Source organism: Festucalex cinctus, chromosome 1 (assembly GCF_051991245.1).
Source record: "Festucalex cinctus isolate MCC-2025b chromosome 1, RoL_Fcin_1.0, whole genome shotgun sequence".
Taxonomy (NCBI): domain Eukaryota; kingdom Metazoa; phylum Chordata; class Actinopteri; order Syngnathiformes; family Syngnathidae; genus Festucalex; species Festucalex cinctus.
Window position 1 is genome coordinate 40,933,220 of NC_135411.1, and position 24,437 is coordinate 40,957,656.

Sequence of the window (24,437 nt, forward strand, 5' to 3'; positions counted from 1 at the left end):
AAACCTCTTGCGGCTCTTCTGCAATGTCATTTTTTTCCTTCTCAAGGGTTGAGCCCACATAATGGGCACAAGCCAGTTCCGAATACTGTAAATACCAACATATTGGCAAATTTGTGGCCATGTGATTTTGTCATTTCATTCACCACGGAGCTGGTTACATTACAGTGTGTGTGTATCAACCTGCGTCAGTCCTGAAAATTTCCGCTTTAATTTTATACCTACATAGCGGTATAAAATAACAATGAAATAATATTTAATATTGAAATTAATAATAAAAATACCCCAAAATTTTTCAGCTCGCGCCCTACGGGGCGCTTGCATATGTGACACTTCAGCATGTCCACTTGAAAAAGTCACCGCTCGCCACTGGCTAAGATAGATTTAGGGGTGATAGATAACAGGTGATTGAAACTAACAAACTCTAAATGCCTTGTAGCCTTTATACTTTATCCTAGTTTAAAAGTAAATGTAATAATAATACTCACGTTTAAGGTAGTATAACGCTACAGCAAACCACATGAGAATTGTAATCAGCATGTTTTGTCTCTTAAAATTAATTAATTAACCTCTTTTATCCGGTTATTCTAAACTCTCAAGGTCGGTTTAATGAATTTAAATGCCTTATTTCAGTCAACTTTAATTTTAGATAAAGCCAATAAATCCTTACCTTATATTATTCAACTAAAAGACGATTCAGTACATATAGCTGGGACAAATTCCAGTTACCGTGTGATTCTTAACTCTTTGACTGGCAAACGTGATTAAAAAAAAACAAAAAAACAACAACCCCGACAGTGCCAGCCAATTTCGAACATTTTCACTCATATTTAACGCAGAATATTGTGGACTATGACTACATACACATGGTGGATTGGATTCCATTCGTTTGTTAGAAAAAAACAGTTTCTACCTTATTTTGCCACCATTTGAAAATAGGTTATTTGCGTGACATAAGCAAAAATAGAAAAAGATGAGAAAACAAGCTTTTGTGAAAAGATACATTTTCTGCACATCAGTGACTGACACTAATATTTTTTGTTTAGTGATGCTCTGCGAATTACATTTAATTTGACAAATGCTTTGATCATTCACGTCATCCTTGAAAACGTTCTATTTCATCAGATTCATCATGTTTCATTGTAATTTCATATACCTTGAGCCCACTGAAAAGAGATACAATGCTGCCATCTGCAGGCCATAGTTAGTGGGTCTTTTTGATTTCACAACTCCATTGACCAGGCAGCGCTCTACAAGACATTGCAATGCCCATTGATTAAAAATAAATAAATATATAGTTGACGTCAACGTTCATGCGGCATTCATTATGATTTTTAGCATACATCATTAAAAGTTTTGGGCGGTCAAACAGTTGAAAAGGACAAAAGGTATAGAAAATCGATAGCAAGGTAGCCACGAACATAGACGAGTGATTTGAATCTGTCAAATCTTGACAGAGCAACATTACTGGAGGCCAAGTAATCATTCTTCGCCAGCAAGCAGGTTTAGATCAGGAAAAACAGTGAAAGATCTTTTTAATACCTGTTTTACCTGACTGTCCAACCTGTGTTATTCCATCTGTCCTGTAGATGAGGAAACTGCTTCATTAATTCGTGCTCTTCTTGGAGTTGAACTGGAGACACACTTGTTTCTGTAAACAGAATTTTTTTTAAATATTGCATTAGAAAAAACATACTAGTATAAACTAGGGATGTAACGATATCCAAACATCACGATACGATATATAAATATATATATATATATATATATATATATAATATATATATATATATATATATATATATATATATATATATATATATATATATATATATATATATATATATATATATATATATATATTGCTGTAAATCATACCTGCTGGAATGGCTCCAATCATGGGTAAGATAAGTAGTTGCAAGGGATAATTCCATGTTCCAATGATTAGCACAACTCCTAATGGTTCTCTTCGCACACTTCAAACGGTGCTAGCCGCATTAGCGTTAGCAACACTAGCTGCATTGGTGGCAATATCTAAGCAGCCATGAAATTCTGGCATTGTCAGCACAATTAAGCAGTTTTTTAGCGTCCATAATTATGTATTGAATTTGATTTAAATGTGTCGTGTCGTAATGTCGTGATACGCTGCCAGGAACAACTTCAAAATAAGAGTAAAATAAGAGTTTGAAATTGGCCTTCTCCACCGTGTGTTACCATCATAAACAAGTGTTGCTGTGAGCCTGCGACTGTCTTCCTAACAGTGTATGCTAAATAAGTCAAGTCATCTTTATTTAGAGGATAGCCGAGACATAAAATGCCTTAAAAAAAATAATAAAAAAAATAGATCTCATGCTGAGCCGGGACGAGAAATCTCCTGACTTTCTAACACTACGAGAGCTCGTCTCATCCCCAGTAATTTGCGATTTAGGCAAGGGATGGTGTGAGGCTTTTTTTTTATTTAGTTTTTTATAAAATCAGAAACCTACTTTTGATATCCTGGCTATCCTCATCTGTGTTGAAACCAGCATCAGTTGTCTTGAGCTCCAGTGAAACTGTGACTTGAGAAGAAGATTTGTATACTATGCTGACCAGGGTGTCGGATAGAGGCACATGGACAGAGAAGATCCTGTTCAAGAACAAGAAAACAAGAAAAGATATCATCAGGGGACAATGCTATTCAGTCAGAAGATCATGTAAGGCTGAGAGTAAAACTGAAACACACTTGGCACAGACTGGAGAAGTATGTGTGGCAGGGATGAGACCATCTAGGAGCAGTGAACAGCCTCCATTCCAGGCATCATCTGGGCAACCACGGCTCCTGACCCAACCATTATCCTCCAGCTGCTCATGGTAGTAAAACGGCTGGATTTCCTGGGCAGTCAGGTTGAACCATTTCTTCTTTGTTTCACACTACACAGCAAGGACAAAAATACAGCAGGCAAACAAATGATATAATTTATACACGTATTTAAGGCAAGTTGTAAAATGTCTGAAGTCCTCTTGTTTATGTTTAACTAATTCAAAACATCATAAATCATGCTGTTTCTACTAAGTACTGTCTCAAATGTTCTCTAAATTTGATACTATAAAAGCATAAGATCGTATGCCAAGAAATGATTCTTGGGAGGAATAATATGGCGGCCTCGCAGCTTCAAAAGTCTTGGCCTATCGGCTATTTAGATTAGTGGTGCGTCTTCTTCGCGGATTATTATTCTACGCTTTCCTTAACTCCCTGTGGCAGCGCTATAGGAGTCTTGGCATATACATTACAGCTTTTTAATATCCTGAGCATCTTCTTTTGGACACTCGCATGTAAATATGGTGCAAAAGTAACTCTTAAAAAAAATTGTACCTGTAGAAAAAAGTATAAACTTGTATCTGTAAAAGTCGTGATTTGTACCTGTTAAAAAAAAAAAAAAAAAAAAAAAAAAAAAAAAGGACGGAAAAAAAAATTGTACCTGTGAAAAAAATAAATAAAAATTGTACCTGTAAAAAAGAAAATGTGTACATAAAAACAAAAATTGCACGTAAAAAAACAAAAAAATTGTACCTGTAGAAAAAAAATTGTACCTGCAGAAAGAAGTGTAAATTTGTATCTGTAAAAGTCATGATTTGTACCTTTAGAAATGACAACTTGGAGTCAAAGAAGTTGCCACTAGGACTCATAAGTGGTTTTTCTGCTGCTGTCCAGTCACGTGACTTTTGCCCCAAATTTCTCACTACAGATGGTGCAAAAAGATTTGTACTCATAGAGCTCTGATTTGTACGTGTAGAGAAGGGGTGGGCTCTGGAGGATTTGGGGGTGGGCTGAAGCTCAACCTCATTGGTTCAGCCAACGACAGTGGGTTGATCTCAAAAGAGGTCACGTTATTCTCATTAGTATGCACGAGGTCCGGAATCCCAAACAGAGTAGCGACACCAGCATATGCGTCATTTTGGAAGAAGAGGACATCCCAGGCGTGAACATTTCAACATGGTTCAATATATAAACACAGTGTGGAACAGTTTAAACGTTGAAAAAGGTGAAAAAGATCGGTTTATTTTTAAGGGATCGGCCGATCACCGATCCCCCAAAATTAAAGAAATCGGGGTCAATAAATCGGCCGGCCGATCAATTAGTGCACCCCTATTTTAAATATCGCAATTTCTTGATAAATGTCAGGATTTTTACAATGTATGCTGTGCAAACAGTAAAGAAAAAAAGGCACCTACAGTACAGTCATTCACAGTACTCAAATAATTGTGCAAGTATTTTTTTTTTCTCTTACAATTTTAATTTCTACTCGAGTTCAATTTTCCAATGTAACATTACTCTTATTTGAATATAAATATTGGCTATTCTGCCTTTGACATGCTCATCTATCTGCGTCACTAAAATGTGAGCAGTGTCACAGTCACTTAGCTGCTTTAACAAATTTAACTAGGTCAAATGTTAGTTTGTTTATTTTTAATTAAGAGAGCATAATGTCATAAGGCTCAAAATCCTGCTCAAAGGTGGAGACAACTGCTAGAGATCCTTGATGCTGAAGCATCAGTGAAAAGGATGACAAACGCCATCAGCAAGCAGCCAAGAAATGACACCTGATCTTCAAATCGATGTTGACACAACCACAGCAATGGATGCAGAAACAGCTCTTCTGGACATCAAATAAAACATTTCAAATGATGCACAAATTGGCACTCTGAATTGTCCCTAGTGTGTGTGAGTGGTTGTCTCTGTGTGCCCTGCAATTGGCTGGCAACCAGTTAGGGTGTACCTCGCCTACTACCTGAAGCTGGATGGGATAGGCTCCAGCACTCCCGCGACCCTTGTGAGGAATAAGCGGTTAGGGAAAAAAAAAATATGCACAATCTAAATTGAGACAACTATACAATCAGCAAATACGATCAATGCTGTATCTCCCCCAAAAAGGGTGCGATCAAAATCTGTGATAAAGTTGATTGCACCAGTGCTACTCGTAAAAAAGTTAGTGTCGAGCCCTGGTATCGTGCCAAACTCTCATGATTTTTAAAAAAACTATAATTAATTATTATTATTATTATTATTATTATTATTATTATTATTATTACAACCCCTCGCAAAAAGTATGGAATCACCAGTCTCTCACTCAGACGTTTTATTCTGTAGATCAAACTCGGATAAAAAGCATGAAACAGTCGTAAGGTCATTGCAAAGTGCAACATCTTGGCTTTCAGAAACACGACAAGAAATGAAGAAAAAACATTGTGCTGGTTAGTAAATGTTACTTTTATAGCACAAGTGCAGGGAAATAAATATGGAATCACTCCATTCTGAGGGAAAAAAAAATATGGAATCACTCCATTTTGAGCAGAAAATAAGGAAACACCCAGTCAATTCCTTTCTTTAATTGGGCACCTGCCTCAAATTAAATCTGCTCGTTAGTCAGCAGTTAAAAACAGTTCAGCTTGGAGGGCTGCTGGACCAAGTGGATTGGCAAGAATCATGGCTCCAACAAGGGAAATGTCTCTTGAGACCAAAGACAGGATTATCAAAATTCTTGAAGAAGGTAACTCTACACATTTGGTTGCCAAAGATGTGGGCTGGTCACAGTCAGCTGTATCGAAGATCTGGACCAAGTACAAACAGCATGAGAAGGTTGTTAAAGTCAAGCGTACTGGTAGACCAAGGAAGACGTCTAAGCGTCAAGACAACTAAAGGCCATATGTCTTGAAAACAGAAAATGCACAACAAGACAAATGAAGAAGAAATGGGAGGAAGCTGGAGTCAATGTATGTGACAGAACTGTGCAAAATCGCTTCAAGGAAATGGGATTTGCATACAGGAAAGCTAAAAGGAAACCATCATTGACGCTTAAACAAAAAAGAACAAGACTGCAATGGACTAAGGAGAGGCAATCATGGACTGTGGATGACTGAATGAAGGTTATCTTCAGTGATGAGTCACGAATCTGCATTGGACACGGTGATGACGCTGGAACTTTTGTTTGGTGCCGTTCCACTGAGATTTACAAAGAGGAGTGCCTAAAGAAAACATCCAAATTCCCACAGTCCTTGAAGATATGGGGCTGCATGTCAGGCAAAGGCACTGGGGAGATGGCTGTGGTTAAATCTTCAATAAATGCACAAGTTTACATTGACATTTTGGGCAACTTTCTTATCCCTTCAGTTGAAAAAATGTTTGGGGATGATGAAATAATTTTCCAAGATGACAATGCATCATGCCATAGAGAAAAAACTGTGAAAGCATTACTTGGAGAAAGACGCATCCAGTCAATGTCATGGCCTGCAAACCGCTAAGATTTCAACCCAATTGAAAACCTGTGGTGGAAATTGAAAATAAAAATGGACCACAGCAAGGCTCCGATCTGCAAAGATGATTTGGCAACTGCAATCAAAGAGAGTTGGCACCAGATTGATGAAAAACATGTTTCTCACTCATCAAGTCCATGCCTCAGCGACTGCAAGCTGTCATAAAAGTCAGAGGTGGTGCAACTAAATACAAGTTATGTGTCTTGATTGTTTTTTCTTTGTCTGTTTTTCATGATTCCATATTTTATTTCCTCAGAATGGAGTGATTCCATATTTATTTCTATGCACTTGCTCTATAAAAGTAACATTTACTGACCAGCACAATGTTTTTTCTTCATTTCTTTTAGGGTTTCTGAAAGCCAAGATGTTGCACTTTGGAATGACCTTACGACTGTTTCATGCTTTTTTTATCTGAGTTTGGTCTACAGGATAAAACATCTGAGTGCTCATCCAAGACTGGTGACTCCATACTTTTTGCGGGACGCATGAATTGAGCTTCAAACGCTGTCCAGTACAGGCCAAAAGTTTGGACACACACAAATCTTGTTCAATTTGTTTGCTTTATTCTCATGACTATTACAATGTAGATTCTCACTGAAGCCATTAAAACCAAGAATTAACACACGTGCAGTTATGAACTTAACAAAAAAAGTTCAATAACTGAAAACATGTTTTAGATTCTCGTTTCTGTTTGCTCTGATTTCTGCTTTGAACATTCTTGACATTCTCACCTCTGGGAACTCCTTCAATAGCCTACAGTTGGAAAACCATTTCAGGTGACTACTCTTGAAGCTCATCGAGGGAATGCCAAGAGTGTGTAAAAAAATAAATAAATACATACATAAAATTATCAGATCAAAGAGTGACTATTTTGAAGAAACTATAATCTAAAACATGTTTTCAATTATTTCACTTTTTTTTTTTTTAGTACCTAACTCCCGTGTTCATAGTATTGATGCCTTCAGTGAAAATCTACAATGTAAATAGTATTGAAAAATAGATCAGGGTGATGACAAATAGCTCATCGAATTGAGGCCTGCCTGACCGCAGTCAAGCTCATTGACTGAATTGCATTTTTCTAGTAGTGCATAAAAGTGCGGCGACAGACTTGAACAGCACATTATTCAATTCCCCGTGTTCATACACACCATCAGGGGTGCACCACTTATGTGCACCCCTTCATTTAACAATGTTGATGGCCAAAACAAGTAATATTTTCAATTGTCTTATGCCACCTCTTTCAGTACTGTACCTTTCCTTTCCAATAGACAGCATTCCCAAAGCCCTGACAAAAGGAAGAAATGAAGGGGAGCGTCACCACTGGACGATGAATGTACAGGTTGTTTTTCAGAAGAGCCCAGAATCTACAGATAGAAAAGAAGTTTGTTTTCAAATATTATCCCAGTAATTCCCCAAAATAATTCACAAATTTAAAAATGCATTGTGGAGTTTAAAATGTTAATGTTAAAGAATTTTCTACATCATGTATGCTCCACCAATGACCAGATGAGGACAGAGAGCCCTGCCTTTTTCACGGCGACTGCACCTATCAGCTTGTATCATGTGTGGAGTGTTCGGGGTGAACACACAGTTTCTTGGGGTGGGAGGGGTGGCGTGGTGGAGGGTGATGTCATGCTCATCCTCGCAGTCATTATAGGGTTATATTAGCGAGCATATGACACAGTTGGGGTGGGAACTGAAATAAACAAGCAGACGCCGACTTCGAACACAGCCCAAAGTCCTCCTCAGACTCCTAGAAATCTAAAAAAATAAAAGACAGAGCACATTTCGAGCGCACGTATTCGCACGCGCACCATGCACGCGATGGACACAGAGGCTGCAGTTATGCTTTAGCCAGAGGTGGCAGTGACAAGTAAAAAAGTGACAAATTCCACAATGCACCTTTAAATACTTATAATAATACTATAATTATATGCAATTTAAACTTTTGTGGTCATCTCACCTATCCTGATTAGGACGAAACTCTGTCTTTTCTTGGGTCTCGTACACCCAACCGGGGGCAAAGATTGCAGCAGAGAAGTTGTACTTTCGGATGATTTCCAGTGCCTGTTAAACCGAGAAGGTAGTTGCAGTGAATGACCTGCTGATTTAACTTCATTTATTATTATTTTTTTTTTTAAATGGAGACAACAATACTGTATATAGTCACTGTCAGGTGGAAAAATCCCATGTCCAACATGGTTAATTTCACGTTTTCATAAAGCTATAGTATTGGTCAGTCCCCACATGTGCCCATTATTTTTATAACATGTTGACCAATCTTAAATGTTGAAAATGGCTTGCAATAGTAACTGCTTAACAAAAAATCATTTTTATTTACTGAAAATGATGATTCTGAAGGTGTGAGGATTCCGCCCTAATGCTGGTGCTAGGTTGAAACTTCTTATGCCCAAATTTTGTAAATTACATATTTTTTTTTAACAAAAGTATATTATTGGTAGGTCTAAACGTGTTATTTTTACAAATTACTGACCAATCTAAAATGTTGAAAAATTGCTTCCTCTCTTTGATTAGGAAATCTTAATGGTTGGACAAATATGCTGTTATTTCGTTTCCTGAAAAATAATAATTTTTGGATGTACAGTGGAACCTTGAACGGACAAAAAATCAATTCCAGTCCACTCATTACGCACCTTCTAAAGCAGCTGGTTAAGTCAGTTAGTTCCAGAATTGGTGGCAATTGGCAGCCAATTTTCCAAAAGCTCCGGGAAACGGCACAATGGTGCCATTAACAGGTAGAGATTCATTACATTTCCACTACATTGACTTCATTTCCAATAAATAACAGTACTGTGCATAATACTGCATATGTTTAATACAGCGATGAGCTGCGCGAATGCTAGTATTTCACACTACAGTCCAAAGTGCAACCAGTGTGATAAACGAAGAAAGTGTGAGTGAGGTAGATTAAAACAGCAGAATTTTAAAAGGCTGGTAGAAATTATAATTTGCTGGTAACTTGTGTCACCAGCCACATTTTTTGATGATTTTTTTTTTTCCCATTTAGAACCCTAATTGTTTATTATAGTTTGCATGACTTTAAAATAACTTAATTTGTGAGTTCCAATACATAATTACAAGCTCAAAACAAATATAGCTCAATTTTTTTCATTTCATATTTTCGAATGAGGTTTGGCACCATATATACTATAAGTGCTGACATTTAGTTGGGATGAGAAGTTTGAATTACCTTCAGCAGTGCAAGAAAATCTGACTAACATACGAAATATGGATGCGGGTTACACAGTACATGGTGAATAAATGGCACACATATGGGCCCCATGACATTATTTTGCTTAGGGCCCCTAAATGGCCAGGCCCTGCCTACACGTACATAAACGTGAAATTTCCCATGCAAAGAATGTCGCGTGCTGCCGAGGGGGAGGGGGAAAGGCGACTTTCGCCTTGTCGCCCTGCTTCCGTAGGAAATGAATTGAGAGCGAGAGAAATGTCGCCTCCCATGTGCCAAGCCCATAATGTTGTTTTAACATTGTAAATTTGTTCTTTTAGTAAGTTTTGTAAGCTACTTTTGTTTTCTCTGCTTTGCTTAACAGCTGTTTATTGATGGTTGTAAGTGTTGTCTTTCCTTGTGTAAAGCACATTGAGTTGCCTTGTGTACGAAATGTGCTATTGAAATAAACTTGTCTTGCCTTTTAATCAACAGAAATCAGCACATTGGACACAGACAACCAAAAAAAACCAAAACAATATTTAAAAAAAAAATGCACACCTTATGGGTTTGAAACATCCCTCCTACCACCTTGCCACGGGCAAAAACATCCACCCCCACATAGATGTCAGACTGGCGTCCATTGATGTGACTGTAATTAGTCATCCACTCTAGGTTTTGCTCTGTCCAGTTGTAGTTGGTGAAGAAACCATCACATGCGTCGAAAAAAACCCTGTCATGGAAAGACCGTGATGGCACAATACACATGATAGTTGTGTGATACTTTGTAAAATTTATAAGTGAGAAGGAAAGGAAATAAGCAATAATTTCACACGTAGATATTAGAATGATGGAGCAGCTCATGAATGTTACTTCTCTGAGCAGTTTGGGGGCTGATAATCTGAAAACCCAAACTTCTGAACTGTGCAGCAGACCACTCCATCACCATCACCGAAAACACATAAACCCACATCATTTTAATTTGACAGTTTCGATTGCAAGGGAAATCCCTACCTGTTGGACTGGTTTAATTCATTCTGCCATTTTAGCTCTCCATTCTCAATTACGCTGTCATACCAAATGACCATGCTGCCAGGGATTTGTTTATGCATCTGATTTGTGAGATAGCGCAGAAACAAAGGTGTTTTCTTCACAGCAACGTCCTGCAAGTAAATGACAACATACACACAATTCCAGGTGCCTTAAGTAAAAGTCATAACTTTGACAAGAAGAAAGAAATCCAAAATCAACTAAGACTGAATAAAATCATACTGTATGTACATTTCAGTGTTCTATCAGTCTGAATTTTCAACTCTGTCTTCTACATAGTGTCAGACAGTATTTTGTACTTAGACTTTATTACAGCCTCACGACAAAATGTTATTATTTTTCCCCCCTTCACAATTCTCCACACAACACCCCATAATGACAACATGGAATCTGACATCATATGGTATTCACAGCCTTAGCTCAATACTTTGTTGATTCATTTTTGGCCGTAATTACAGTCTCAAGTATTTTTGAATATGACGCCAAATCGGGTGGGATGGGAGTGTCTGTGCAAAGCCATCTTCAGCTGTCTCCAGATATCTTTGATCATATTTACGTCTGGGCTGTGGCTCCACCACTCAAGGACATTTACGGAGTTGTCCTGAAGCTACTCCTCCTGTCTTGGCTGCATGCTTAAAGTTGTTAACCTTGCCTGCAAGCGGTACAGTGCTCCCTCACTTTTCACCGACCTTCTGTTTAGGGTGGCCATTTCAATAAGGTCAAAAAGAAAAATATCATTTGAAAATTGACTACTTTTACTATATATGTGTCTTTTAGATATAATACAACATGAATATAGTCAATGTTTTTCTGAAATAATATACAAATTTCACACATTTTCCAAGTCGGAATTTGAACCGATTCGGTAGAATGGTCCATATAAATCTGATGCATTATAATAATGTGACTGCTGTGGAGCAAACAGGCACATATTACTATCCTAGAAAAGGGCCCCGGCGTTTATTATAGCTGATTTTTTTAGGAAAAATGCGACCCGAACCGTTGAACGTACCGGCACGAATGAAGTATCAAAAGATGCGGCTTGATCTGACTTTTTTTTTTCCCCCCCGGATTTCCGAGTTACCATGGCAACGCAATTCCCCAAAACCCCCGCCAAAAAGTCCAATAGGAATGAATGGAGAAGGGGGGAAATTAAGCACTTTTCTAAGCCACGCGCACATACATTAACCAACCAATATGATTTTTAGCTAATTCTTTTGCAATTTTTCCCATCTTTAGCTCGGTGTCGAAATTTTTTATAAGGAATGTAACCCTCCTGTGCAGGTTCAAAGAGAGTGTGCGAAATAGACAAAAAAAAAAAAAAGCCTTTTAACATTGGTGTGTATTGCGTCTGCTGGAGTGATGCAATCAACATCAGAGTGAAGAGACAAAAAACCTCTTTCGAAAAATCTCATTTCAACTCGTCAGCATGGCCACAATATTTGCTCACTAAACATCAAATTGGACATTTTATAGTCACAAGGGTCTTCTTCCTGACAAACCCACATTTGTGTTGCAAAGGTGTCACTTAGTACCTTTTTATTTGACTTCAATACAAAAATACAATTTTAAATATGTATTGTACGTTTTAAAAAAAAAAGTGTGACTGATTTGTGTTGATGATTTTTCTTTCACTACAACATGGCATAATTGTATTTGTAAGAAAATGGTGACAGCTCAGTGCATTTTTCTTTTCATATTAAGAGCTAATTTTTAACATGAAGTAACTTGTGAAATTATGCACATTTTTAAAACTGTAAAATACAACCTAGTGCCCAGAAATATATGAATTGTTATTTAATTTATTACGGCGAAATTGTGTTATAGTGACTACTTTTCACAACGTTGGACGCTTTTATTTTGTCAAGTTCCCGGACGCGCTGTGATGCCCCTCTGAAGCAAACACGTCGCTAGTACTTTCACTTTCATAACCTGACGGTGCTTTACTGCAACGAAACAGAAGACGATGTTAGACTTTCTGGACCTGCCGAATAAAATACAGTACACCTCACATCAAAAGATCAAGTGACAAGACGGCATCCATTCGGCTCTCGGCTCCCTTTTGGAGAGCTGTAGCAACTGGATTAGTTCCAGTTTCTTTTTTTGGGTTTGATACTGTAGCTTTTCTTTTTTTTTTTAACCTCTCATTCTAACATCTAACTAACTTTTAACTTCTAACTTAACTTTTCCTGATTACCTGTTTGTCAGTTTGTTAGATTAGATTCAATTCTGTAAAAAATAAAAAAAAATAAAAAAATTGAAGTTTGGATTATCTTTTTAAATAATGCCTGGCCTAATTGGTGTGTTGATGTGCTTAAACGTTTTCTTTTGAATTTCATTTATGAAGCACACTTCAACAATAAAAATGTGGATTTCTAATCTTCTCTTCTTGGTGTATTTAATTGATTAGTCATGCACTACAATTTTGTAATGTCCTCGAACTCAAATTCTTTATTTGGGGACCTTTAGCAGATATGAGATTAAAATTGATTAATTAGAATAATTAATTAAAAATCCTGTAATACATTTTTTTAATCGCCTGACAGCATATTAATTGTGCCTGAAAATCCAATTGCTTTCAATAGAATTGTTTTCAGCTGTAGAGGTTCCATGTATTTCCAAGGACAATGCACTCATGTCTGTAAAATGCAGAAATGCAAAATGTTTTGTGCAAAATCTGTAAAATGTAATGACGGCAATACTCACACTGAGTGTGTTCTCTATATTTATGAGCCAGCCATCGAAACCATAATATTGGCTAATATGAACCAGCTTATTAGCTACTTCACAATACAGCTCTTCTTGAAGAAAGGCCTCACATATCGCTGCTCCATCAGTCCATTCTGTGATGAAAGTCCCTAAAGAGCATGTCAATTATTATATGACGGTTCAGAAAAGAAAAATTTGAAGTCAACAATAACAAACATATGAATGTGCATTTAGTAATGTAACAACCACAACTCCAAATTAATGTGGTTTCGGCTCACCGAGAACAAGCACTCCATGTTTATGTGCTGCGTTGGTCCAGACTGCAGGAGGAATGCTCACCAAGTTGTGTGTGAAGTAGTTGAAAATATCAATGTACTGCCAGTGGTAGAAGGCATATGGAGCGTCCACCGTTGTACCTTGAACAAACCTTAACAGGGGAAAGCATAAAATGTGATCTGAGGTGATTGCTGGAACTTTATGAACATTTCCAGAAACTAGAAGCTACAAATCCCCCAGAAAATGTGTGCATACTGGACAAAGGTGTTGACAAGAAAATGAATTGGGTATTATAAATATATATACACAATACACAAATATAAATATACGCACACACGCGCACAAACACACATCTTTGTACATATATCTTGTGAGGACATCCATTGACATAATGCTTTTCCTAGACCCTTACCCTAAACAAGTGCTTCTCAAATAGTGGGGCGGGCCCCCCCAGGGGGGCGCGAGACGCCATCAAGGGGGGCACGTTTGACCTCGGGGAACATGATTTTTTATTTTGATTTTTTTATTACTGTCCTAGAATAAAGTGCAATTACACCTCCACTACATTAGGGGGAAGTGGCGCTCATTATTGGCAGAGTGGGCGCAGGGAGCATTCGCTCGGTGGTGTAGGGGTTTTGTTTGCACTGAGCATGCGCACTTGGCACACAGCAAAAAAAATAAAAAAATAAAAAATCAGCACAAATTATTTTAGATATTTTTGTTTTGCAGGTTAAAGTTTTTTGAATATTGTGCTCCTGAGTTAATGTTGGTGATCAGTTTGAATGTATTATTATTTATTGATTTTTTGTAATTTTGTTTTTCCGTATCATATGGTTTGACATGGTCAGTCAAAAAATGTTAATAGTTTAATTAAGGATTTAATTTTATTTTTGAATTCCAGATGCACTTTAAATCTTTTCTGTTACAGTTAATAAAGCTATTCTTTGTTGTTATTTGGTCCATATTTCTTTCTTTTTTAATTCTCTTATACGTTAAATACTATTTATAGTCACGGGGGGGGGGGTTGTTTCTTTGGGGGGCATGACAGAAGATAATTGAGAAGCACTGCCCTAAACCCAATCATCAAAAATGATTGCCTAACCCTCCTACCACTTACCCTAACCCCAACCATAACCCAATTCTTATGGCTTCCTCCACTGTCCTCAACTCATGCTGCTACCTCTCATGCCGTTTACTTGTAGGTAAGTCCACCTAAATAGTAGTAAACAGTTGACCAGCCACTTGTAAGAACTATTCCTCCTGATGCAACCCACCCTTTTTTTTCCCTCTTAAAAATCTTCATGTGATTCAGACCTCATGGAGCTACCACATTCCATAGATTTGGGATTGTGTATCTTACCAGGTTTGGAATGCAAAGTTTGGGCTCAGAAAGCAGAATTGACCCTTTGAAAGACAAAGATCAAACACCATCGTCTATGTCTGGTGTTACCAAACCAGATGACATCAACATCAACCCTGGCCACCCATTGTGGTCAAATCAAAATCAAACATGGTGCCCCTAAAAGGCACATCTCTCCACGTCTTTAATTTTTCTAGTTTATCGTCCCGACTAACCCCAATTTACGCTACGCACGCTCATATTGGAAACGCTTCCAGGCGTCACAACCACACTGTTCTAAAATAGAATGTTTTAATTTGAGGTGACTTGCCGTCGCGGGAAACCTCCAAGCTGCGGAGAGCCGCCGCCCAACAACTGTGGTACCCACCCCTCATTAAACACATACACAATGAATAGGGTCGACGACAGCGAACTGCAAAATTCACAGTTAAAAGGGCTTAATGAGATGCATGAAAAAGAGCAAGCCTAATCTACAGTGTTGAAAATGACTCGTGTCTTTGACAATGCAAGGTTAATGATTCAACAAAGCTTTTTCTTTGGCTTCCTTAAAAGTGATGGTTTTGTTGATGCAAGGATTCCGTTCGGTTGTCAGCGCGATAGCCAATGTTGCCATTCATTCAAAAGAATAAGTCACACCTTCCTACGATTATATCAGCTTTGTATTCGATTAAACGGGGAAAGATTTTACACTGTGTGAGTAAACTGAGCCAAGTCCATTATTTTGTTCAGTATTCATATGTCATGTGATTTTTTTGTTTTTGTTTGATGGTGTGTTGTACGCAAAATGGGTGCCTTGGCTGACGAAAGGTTGGGAAACAGTGCCCTAATGTGCATCTCGACATACCTGTCATCTAGGTATCCACCCATCATGTCATGAGACACCAAGGTGCGACGTAAGCAACTGGACAGTGCAGGTTCTCGCACTGCCAATGGGATTGCTGCCACATTGAAGGGGTTTGCCTCATTTTGTTTCCACGACAAGAGCTCCTCCAAAGTCTGAAGACTACAGCTAATTGGTTCTGTTGTGTCAGCATCGTAATGTTTCACTGAATGGGAAAGAAGACAAATAATGTATTCAAATATTCTGGCACTCTCAATCGTGTGTGTTTTGTGGATCATCAGGGCTCTACACTAACGTTTGCACTGGTAGCACTGGTGCCAACAACTTTTTCAGTTGGTCGCACCACACAGATTTTGGTCGCACCCTTTTTGGGCATGACCGTATTTGCTGATTTATAGTTGTCTCAATTTGTTTGTTTGTTTGGTTATTGAACATATAAAACACATAAGAAAAGAAAATTTAAAATAAAAAAGAAACATACAATCAATTAATAACAATGTACATGTCCAAAGGGAGTAGGAAGAAGTTAAAAACTTATCTAGTCCTAGCCCTTATTCTTTCTATCTTTTAAGTTATTTCATTAATAATACAATAGGTTATTATGACAACATTCAGTTATAAATACAGCGCCACCTAGCCCTTGAGGCATAAAAGAAAATACCCCACATACAAAATTTGTAAACTCATTCTAAGTGTGATAACTAAGTCATTTATGAATGTACTTTTTAATTTGTTTTATTTATTTTTGATAGCCTCTACGGACAATAAAAGCAACATTGTGCAATGAGTACAACGAACGATGATGTGTATACACTGTATACTTTTACAAAAAATACCAATCAGGGCCACTCATTGCCTAAAAATATAAAAGGATGCTGATTTATGCAGATCTTAACATTCACCAAAACCCACTGAGCTTGACACACTCATCCCACCTGGCAAAAAAAAAAATAAAAATCTACATGTAAAGGTTTATTATGCAATTTACAAAGAAATTCTGCTTCCAATGTGCCAGTAAGCCGACGTGGCAGTACTCCAACGTGGCCCGGGCTGCGAGGGCCCTTTATAGCTACTCGCAGCTCTAGTTTGTTTTGTTTTGAAAGTTTGTTTATGCTCTTCTTTTTTTTTTGGGTCATTATTGTGGGGAGCGGGTGGCTGGGAATTAGTTTTTAAACTATGTAAAGCACTTTGAGTTGCATTTTTTTGTATGAAAAGTGCTATACAAAAAGACTGATTGATTAATTTATTTATTGATTTTGTCTGCAATAAAACAGATAAATTATTTTATTTTACTGTAATTTAAAATAAATTGACAAAAAAGGCTTTGCTTTTGTGAACATTAGTTTGTTCAATGCAAAGGGGCCAGCTCTTATTGGGAGGCCTCGAAACCCTCTTCCCCTTGAGAAAACCAAAGCTTAACAGCCTGCCTCGCATCATGATCAGTCAAATCTGGCCCGTCAACACTACTTTGGATTCAGTCATCCGATGCAGTGCTTCACAACCAGGAGTGTTTCATACGGATCATGGCTCAAAGATGGGCAGTTGCGCTGCTCATTAAAACATGCACTCGCGCCGTGCGACTGGATTATTATTATTTTTTTTTTACCAGCACAGGCTGTACAGTTGTCCGCATTTGCGGGTAAATTGGGCGCAGTGTTGAACCCTGATCATGCTTCAAAGAACCACTGGTGATGAAGTCAACAAACCTGGTAGAGATGAAGGCAAATAACTGATGACTTCATGAACATCATGCAAGACCCCAGGCTGATGCAAACAACCCTCCATCCTAGATAGAGACAAAAGTGAAGACAGTGCAGATTGAAGCATTTGTTTTGAGTTACATTCGACTACTGCGATTGGCTGGCAAGTAGTTCAGGTTTTACCCCGCCTGCTGCCCATAGTCAACTGGGATAGGCTCCAGCACCCCCGCGACCCTTGTGACCCATTTTCTGAACCGCTTATTCGTCACAAAGGTCACAGGGGTGCTGGAGCCTATCCCAGCTGACTTTGGGCAGTCGGCGGGGTACATCCTAAACTGTTTGACAGCCAATCGCAGGGCACACAGAGACTAACAACCACTCACAAGCACATCTAGGGACAATTCAGAGCGCCCAATTAACCTGCCATGCATGTCCCACACAGGCACGGGGAGAACATGCAAATTCCACCCAGGAAGGCCAACGCCTGGACTCGATCTTTTGTCCTCAGCACTGGGAGGCGAACGTGCTAACCAGTCATCCACTATGTCGCCCGTTGTTAATAATAATAATAATAATAATAATAATAATAACATATTTGTATTTATTTTTACTAGGCTTCACACGATCAGGATTATGGAGGCGATCACCAAGTAAAAAATAAATAAATAAATAAATGATAATGATCCGAACACAAGATGGCTCAATATATACATTTAAACAACTTGATATTTTCTGTATAGTTGACCCCCGCTATTCACGGGGGATTAGCCCAATACAATATTCCTGTTCACAAGCACTGCACCATACATACATACAAACATGCATACAAACATGCATACATACAAAAATAAAAACATACACTTAAAAAATTACTATACTGTAACCCTAATAGATATACAAATATATACAGATAATTCATATTTGCTCTCCATCTAAGTCCAGCCTCTTACAATACTTTAGTAATGTCATGCATTAAAAAAAATACTGTTTTGAACATCACAGACAACAACAATGGCACAGACTTGAAAGGCCAACTATACTTGTGTAAATCACACTTTAAAAGGAAAACACAATCCCACAGTTGAAAAAGATCGACGACATCCACTGAAACGTTATTGAACATATGAAATGCTGAGGCTCATTCCATAGTAGCAAGGAAGGAAGCTTTAGAAACACTGATTTTAAAAACAGCACCATCTGTGCAGGTTTCACCAGCAGATGGAGCTCTATTGCAGTGTGTCAAATGCCTCGAAGCAGTGCATCATTTTAGGGCAGTGTTTCTCAATTCCGGTCCTCAGGCCCCCCTAGCTAGCCTGTTTTCCATATCTCCCAATACCCAATGCAGCTGATTTCAATGACAGCTAATCAGCCAGATCTGGAGAAGCCTTATAACGATCCTCACCTGCGTTGCAATTGGGAGACATGGAAAACAGGAATTGAGAAACACTGTTTTAGGGCGATTGTCTCTCATTGTTTTGGAAAGCCACTTTTTCGTTTTGCGTAATAATAATAATAATAATAATAATAATAATAATAATAATAATAAGAAGAAGAACTTCAGAAACAATAGGGCCTCGCAGCGGCATCACCGCCCCCGCTGCTCGGGCCTAACTACAGCTGCGAGCAGCTCTAAAGGGCACTCGCAACCCGGGCCATGTTGGGGTACTTGCACGTCGGGGTACTGGCACGTTGGGCTGTTGTTACATAGGACATGGACCGTCTAAAATGTAAATGTTTATGCCATGCCTTTTGACTACAAAGTTTCATTAAAAGGCCAAAAAATGAAGTGCAATTCCCAAAAGAAAATCAAAATGGCGGACTTCCTGTTAGGTTTAGAATAGGGCTTTCAATAACTTTTCATCTTCAAAATCTTAAGATGCAACACACCGTGTTTGAAGACAATCAGATAAATTTTGTAGGAGTCCGCTAAAATATGATCCCTATGAAACAGCCCACAAAAAAAGGCAACTAATTTCAAAGTAAATCAAACTGGCAGACTTCCCGTTCTGTTTAGCACATGGCTCCAAGAGACTTTTTTTTGTACCTTTAGGGCTGTTATATATGTCTTCAAATTTTGGTAACGCTAGGTGAAACGTACAAGCAGGAATGCTTCATTAAGTAATAATTTTGAAACTATTTTTTAATAACTATTAATAACTATTTAATAACTATTTTAATTTTGAATACTAACTCCGTTTTCAAGTTGCAAAAACGAGCCATAAGAATTATTAATCGATCAAAATATACAGAACCAACACATTCACTTTTTATTAAATTAAACACAATGAAATTTTATGACTTAGTTGAGTTTAAAATAGCACACATAATGTATAACGCTTACAACAATCTACTCTGCCACAGTATTCAGAAGCTATTTGAAATTAGAGAGAGCCCTTATGACATAAGGGGTACAAGTGTCTATTAAAAAATCAAAATAAGAACAAATGTGTTTCTGTAAGGGGTGTTAATTTGTGGAATCATTTTGGTAATGACTTGAAAAGACGCAAGTCAATTATTGAGTTAAAAAAATGTTTTATATATATATATATATATATATATATATATATATATATATATATATATATATATATATATATATATATATATATATATATATATATAGTTCCAGTTTACCACCAAGCAGCATGCCTGGTCTAAATGTGTACGCACTGCACACAGCAAAGAGCAGCTTTAGACATACTTGTTTTCATTCAACACAATCTATTTCATTTTAAAACAAAATGTAGAATAGTTGGTACGTTAAGAAACGTGTCACGTTAAGTTTAAATAAATAAATACATACATACATACATACATGTATTCCTTCTTATGTTTTAATTTTTCTTGAGCAAGACGGAAGCGCCGCCATATGAATGTGTATTGTAAAGAGGCCCGCAATGATATACTGTATTGCCGTATAGAATTTTTTTTTAAAGCTAAATATTGTGTTCTTAAAACCACCTAAATCTGGGGGAAAAAAATGCATAAACGTAGTCCTTTTCAACAGTGATAATGTCCTGGTGCTGTGCCATGCCATCCAAATTCCAAAGCATCTGTCAAACTCTTGAAATTTTGTTTTGAAGTATAAAACGTGCATGATTACGATTCAGCAAGATTAACACAGGAACAATAACATAAAAATAAGTACTGTAAATGCCGCGGAGTTCCATCTATTTAGTGCAGATGCAATACTTTACCTTCAGTGTTATGCGCCACCCTCTTCAATTTAGCGTTTTCTTTCAGCTCGAACTAGTTGTAAAAAATCGCCCTTATTACACGAGACACAGCAGAGAGGAAGTGGCTCATTTTCAGCTCTTCGACGAGAGGCGCTAACGTGTAACGTACTTGTCTGTCACTGATCTGTATATATTACTCAGTCTACATGGGCTCCAGGTAGAGGAGTGGAACTTCCTTTCGGTGGCCAGTCTCCAATCGTATCTGGTTGCAGGTCGCAGAACGAAACACTCCTCCTCCCCTGCCAACGGAACACACCGCCCCCTAAGCGGAACACTCCTCCCCCGCCAGGCTACGGGCAGTCTTAAAGGACAAACGGTAGAATATCGACTTAATAAGGGAAAAACGCGTCTATTAATGGCCATGACAAACGAATCTTTATTGCACAGTCACAAACCTCCACAAACGTAGCGCATATGAAACAGACTATTTAGAATCCCGTAAATAGTATTTTAAAGGTTTTGTATTGTGATACACATAAAAAAACGTTTTTTTCTTTTCATGCAAGGAAACAATTATTATTATTTTTTTAACCAGGTTACCTAGTGGTATCAGGTTTATCCATCTCCAAAAATGCTCTTATGTAAATTTAAAAAATCGTAACCTGGAGCTACCTTTTTATGAAAACAATATTTCATACTCCTAATGACCATATGAATCACATTCTCATACTGACTCCCCAGCATGTCCATAATGAGAGGTATAATAAAAATTCGAGCTGTAGTAGTTAGTTGCATACTATTGCACGCTACTACAGCAATCAGAATGAGAAAATATGGTTTTATTGATTTTGGGTATATTTTTTTTAACATTTATAGTGATTTTGTACTCTAAATGTCCCCAAATTGCCCAAAATTAGAGATATGATAAATATTGGAGCTCTAGTAGGCAGTTCCTCATAACTGCAAGCTACTACAGCAATCAAAATGAAAAAATATATATTAATATGGTGATTTAATGAAACGTCACCCTGGAGAATGAAATTTGTAGACGCTCCCTAATATAGACGGGAGGAGTGAATATCAAACATCGAACGTCAAGCCAACTTTATTATTATTATTATTATTATTATTATTATTATTATTATTATTATTATTATTATTATTATTATTATTACTCATTTCACACTTTCAAATATGTCAAGCCAACTCTTTCCCTCGCTTGTAAAGCGAACGTTTCAGGTCCTGCAAACTTTGGAGAAAGCATCCTTCACGACAGTCTGGAGTCAGTACCATTTCAGTACCAGGAATTCCTCTTCAGCTTGACACATATGAAATTAAAACAAACAATTGGTTTGTACGCTCACAAAATGGGCTTGAGTGGAAAATGAGGCAAATGACAAGACGTTGGTTAGTGCTTCGGGGCAGCAATCCAGTCTCCCTTGTCGGTCCAAATCGCGTTGTTGGCATACCGCGCACTTGCCTGCTTGTCCAAGGTCTCCGTATCCATCCAATCCATATGGTGCGAGTCAACGGGGAAAAAAATAAGAATACAAGCGGAAAGGAATCACTCACCAGCGTATTGTTCTTCTCCATGTCTCCATCTGAAGCAACAGAGCGAAGAAAGTAGCTAAAAATACATCATTTTATCATTTTACATCATTTTACATTTTATCTTCGGACACTTCTTTATATCGTCTTCCCAACCCTCTACGTTAGTAGAACGTGGTATTTTGATGTGCGAATACCACATGGTTTAGTTTAAACTAGCTTGCGTGGTCTGTTTATGCAAAACGCCGGTTCCCAGAAGTCGGGAGCCCATTTGACGCAAAAGGCTCATGGGGAGTAAGAATAAGGTGGATAGTCAAATGCCTATTTATGATGAGAGAAAGAAATTGACTGTGTGATACTAAAAGAAAAGAAAATCAACTTGCATTCACCATTGATTATCTTTTTGGAACCACATCTACAACCAAAGTGAAGAATACATTGATTAGTTATTTAAACTAGGTTAATGAGTTGGATAGATATTTTTTATTTGCTACCTTTCTCCTGCTAAACACGCAAATCCGTTAGGGGGCGATAATGCATTAAGCGTCGACTTTCTATCCACAAAATAAAATTCACAAAAACAAGAGGCGATCGGAAGTACGTCACGGACCTGGTGTACAGGCGAGAAAAACTGCAAACGACAGCTACCTACGCATTGTATAATATACACCGTGAGTATATATGCCACCGTTGCATGTAACAACAAGGAAACCTGTGATTTGGTTTTGTTCGGTTGTCGTTTACTGTCTTAGCGGAACGCATGCTGCATCATGCATGTTCACAGATTGCGTTACTTAAGTGGCGAGACAGACTAAACTTTTATGACCACGAATGTATGAGAACATTCAGAAGCAACGTTTAAAATACCTTTTATACAAATTAAGAACAGCCAAACAAGCAAAACATATACACTTGGCTTATAGATGTAGTCCGTGTTCTCACAAGACTTTTTTTTTTTAAGCAATGGGGAACCGCACAATGCTATTTTTAGACCGCAAGGCCACGTGACTTCAGCAGCTGAACAAGGAAGTGGGTCAATAATAATAATAATAATAATAATAATGATAATAAAAGCTCGCTCATTGACGAGCCATGCAAATAGTGCTAAATTTGTTTTGGTTTATCTCCAGAAAACCAACATGTCGCGTAATATAGCTATAGTTATGGAACTTGCAGAAACCAATCGAGACACTACAACCGTCCACATATGATGGATGCATTAATTTATTCGTTTCCTGAAGCCAAAAATTCAGTCATAAATGTGAACGGGGATCAACTTGTGCGGATGTCCAAAAGAGCAGATTAATGCCAGCGAAAGCCTTTCATCTTCATATGGAGTAAACATTTTGTTGGGGTCTCTAGGGGGTTGGCGATATTTAAATAAGACCACAACATTGTAAAAAAAAAAAAAAAAAAAAAAAAAAAAGAGCTCATATTAAAAAAAGCACAATATAGTCCTTTTGTACATAACAGCAATGCATATAAACCACCTACAATCTCTCATAACAATATTGAGGCACTTACTTGCTAATGCAAGCACACATTGATCGCTTCACAAGCAAATTAGGTTCCCCTTCATCTGACAATTAGCATAGATTTTAAACATAGAAGGATTGCACTAATAAACTAGCCACTAGAGGGTGCTAGAACTGCACAAATGGAAATCAACCTGACTTTTTTTTTTTTTTTTAACAGATGTGTTCCTTTTAAATATTGTGAACATGACAACGACGATATTGTGGAAGTTTTAATATCACGATGTTGCCTTTATCGTTACATCCCTAGGGTATATGGTGGTAAAGGAAGGATAGCTTGTTGAAACTGGAGAATGTCAGTGTCAGTTGCGTAGGACGATGTTTATTGAGGGGGAGACAAAAAACTACCTGTGGATCAGGTCTGTGTGATTCAGCTCTCTACACGCAAGCCATCTCTTCAATTGAACATTAGTAGGCTCTTCGACATCTATACCAGTGAATTTGGCACCAGGGTAGTGGTGTCACGATACCAAAATTTTGACTTCAATACTATACCTGCATAAAATACCTCGATACCGGTACTGAAACAAAAATCGAAAACATCACCAATAACAGCAATATTAAAACTGACAAAAGAACAAATGATTACTTTATTTTTTATTGTTACAAAATAGTCGGATATAGACATGTTAATTTATGTACATACTGTATATATTTATGTATGTACTGTATGTGCTTTCGCATTAAATGCCATATTCTTGAAGTACTGTATTTGACTGCATTTGATGTCATCTGTTTTAAATATTGGTCAAACTGACACTCCA

The 24,437-nt window shown here is 37.6% G+C and overlaps 2 protein-coding genes across 4 annotated transcripts in view; one reads left to right on the top strand and one right to left on the bottom strand.

The window, feature by feature from the left end:
* Positions 1–22,236, bottom strand: part of engase (endo-beta-N-acetylglucosaminidase) — a 30,672-nt gene extending 8,436 nt beyond the window's left edge. The window contains exons 1-12 of one of the 3 annotated variants that reach the window (XM_077535674.1): positions 22,163–22,236; positions 17,421–17,500; positions 15,718–15,919; positions 13,516–13,664; positions 13,235–13,386; positions 10,493–10,641; positions 10,040–10,211; positions 8,252–8,355; positions 7,541–7,652; positions 2,720–2,907; positions 2,484–2,623; positions 1,549–1,648 (exon numbers count right to left, since the gene is read on the bottom strand). In XM_077535674.1, coding sequence (XP_077391800.1) covers positions 1,549–1,648; positions 2,484–2,623; positions 2,720–2,907; positions 7,541–7,652; positions 8,252–8,355; positions 10,040–10,211; positions 10,493–10,641; positions 13,235–13,386; positions 13,516–13,664; positions 15,718–15,919; positions 17,421–17,500; positions 22,163–22,191 — 1,577 coding nt within the window. In that variant the 5' untranslated portion in view covers positions 22,192–22,236. Of the gene's footprint in view, positions 1–1,548; positions 1,649–2,483; positions 2,624–2,719; positions 2,908–7,540; positions 7,653–8,251; positions 8,356–10,039; positions 10,212–10,492; positions 10,642–13,234; positions 13,387–13,515; positions 13,665–15,717; positions 15,920–17,420; positions 17,501–18,273; positions 18,396–20,611; positions 20,904–22,162 lie in introns of those variants that run through there. The other 2 variants (XM_077535675.1, XM_077535676.1) reach the window with 2 other exon arrangements.
* Positions 22,237–22,681: 445 nt separating this feature from the next.
* Positions 22,682–24,437, top strand: part of dus1l (dihydrouridine synthase 1-like (S. cerevisiae)) — a 30,665-nt gene continuing 28,909 nt past the window's right edge. Inside the window, exon 1 of the mRNA XM_077535677.1 lies at positions 22,682–22,809. The gene's annotated coding sequence lies outside the window, so the exon portion shown is untranslated. The remainder of the gene's footprint in view (positions 22,810–24,437) is intronic.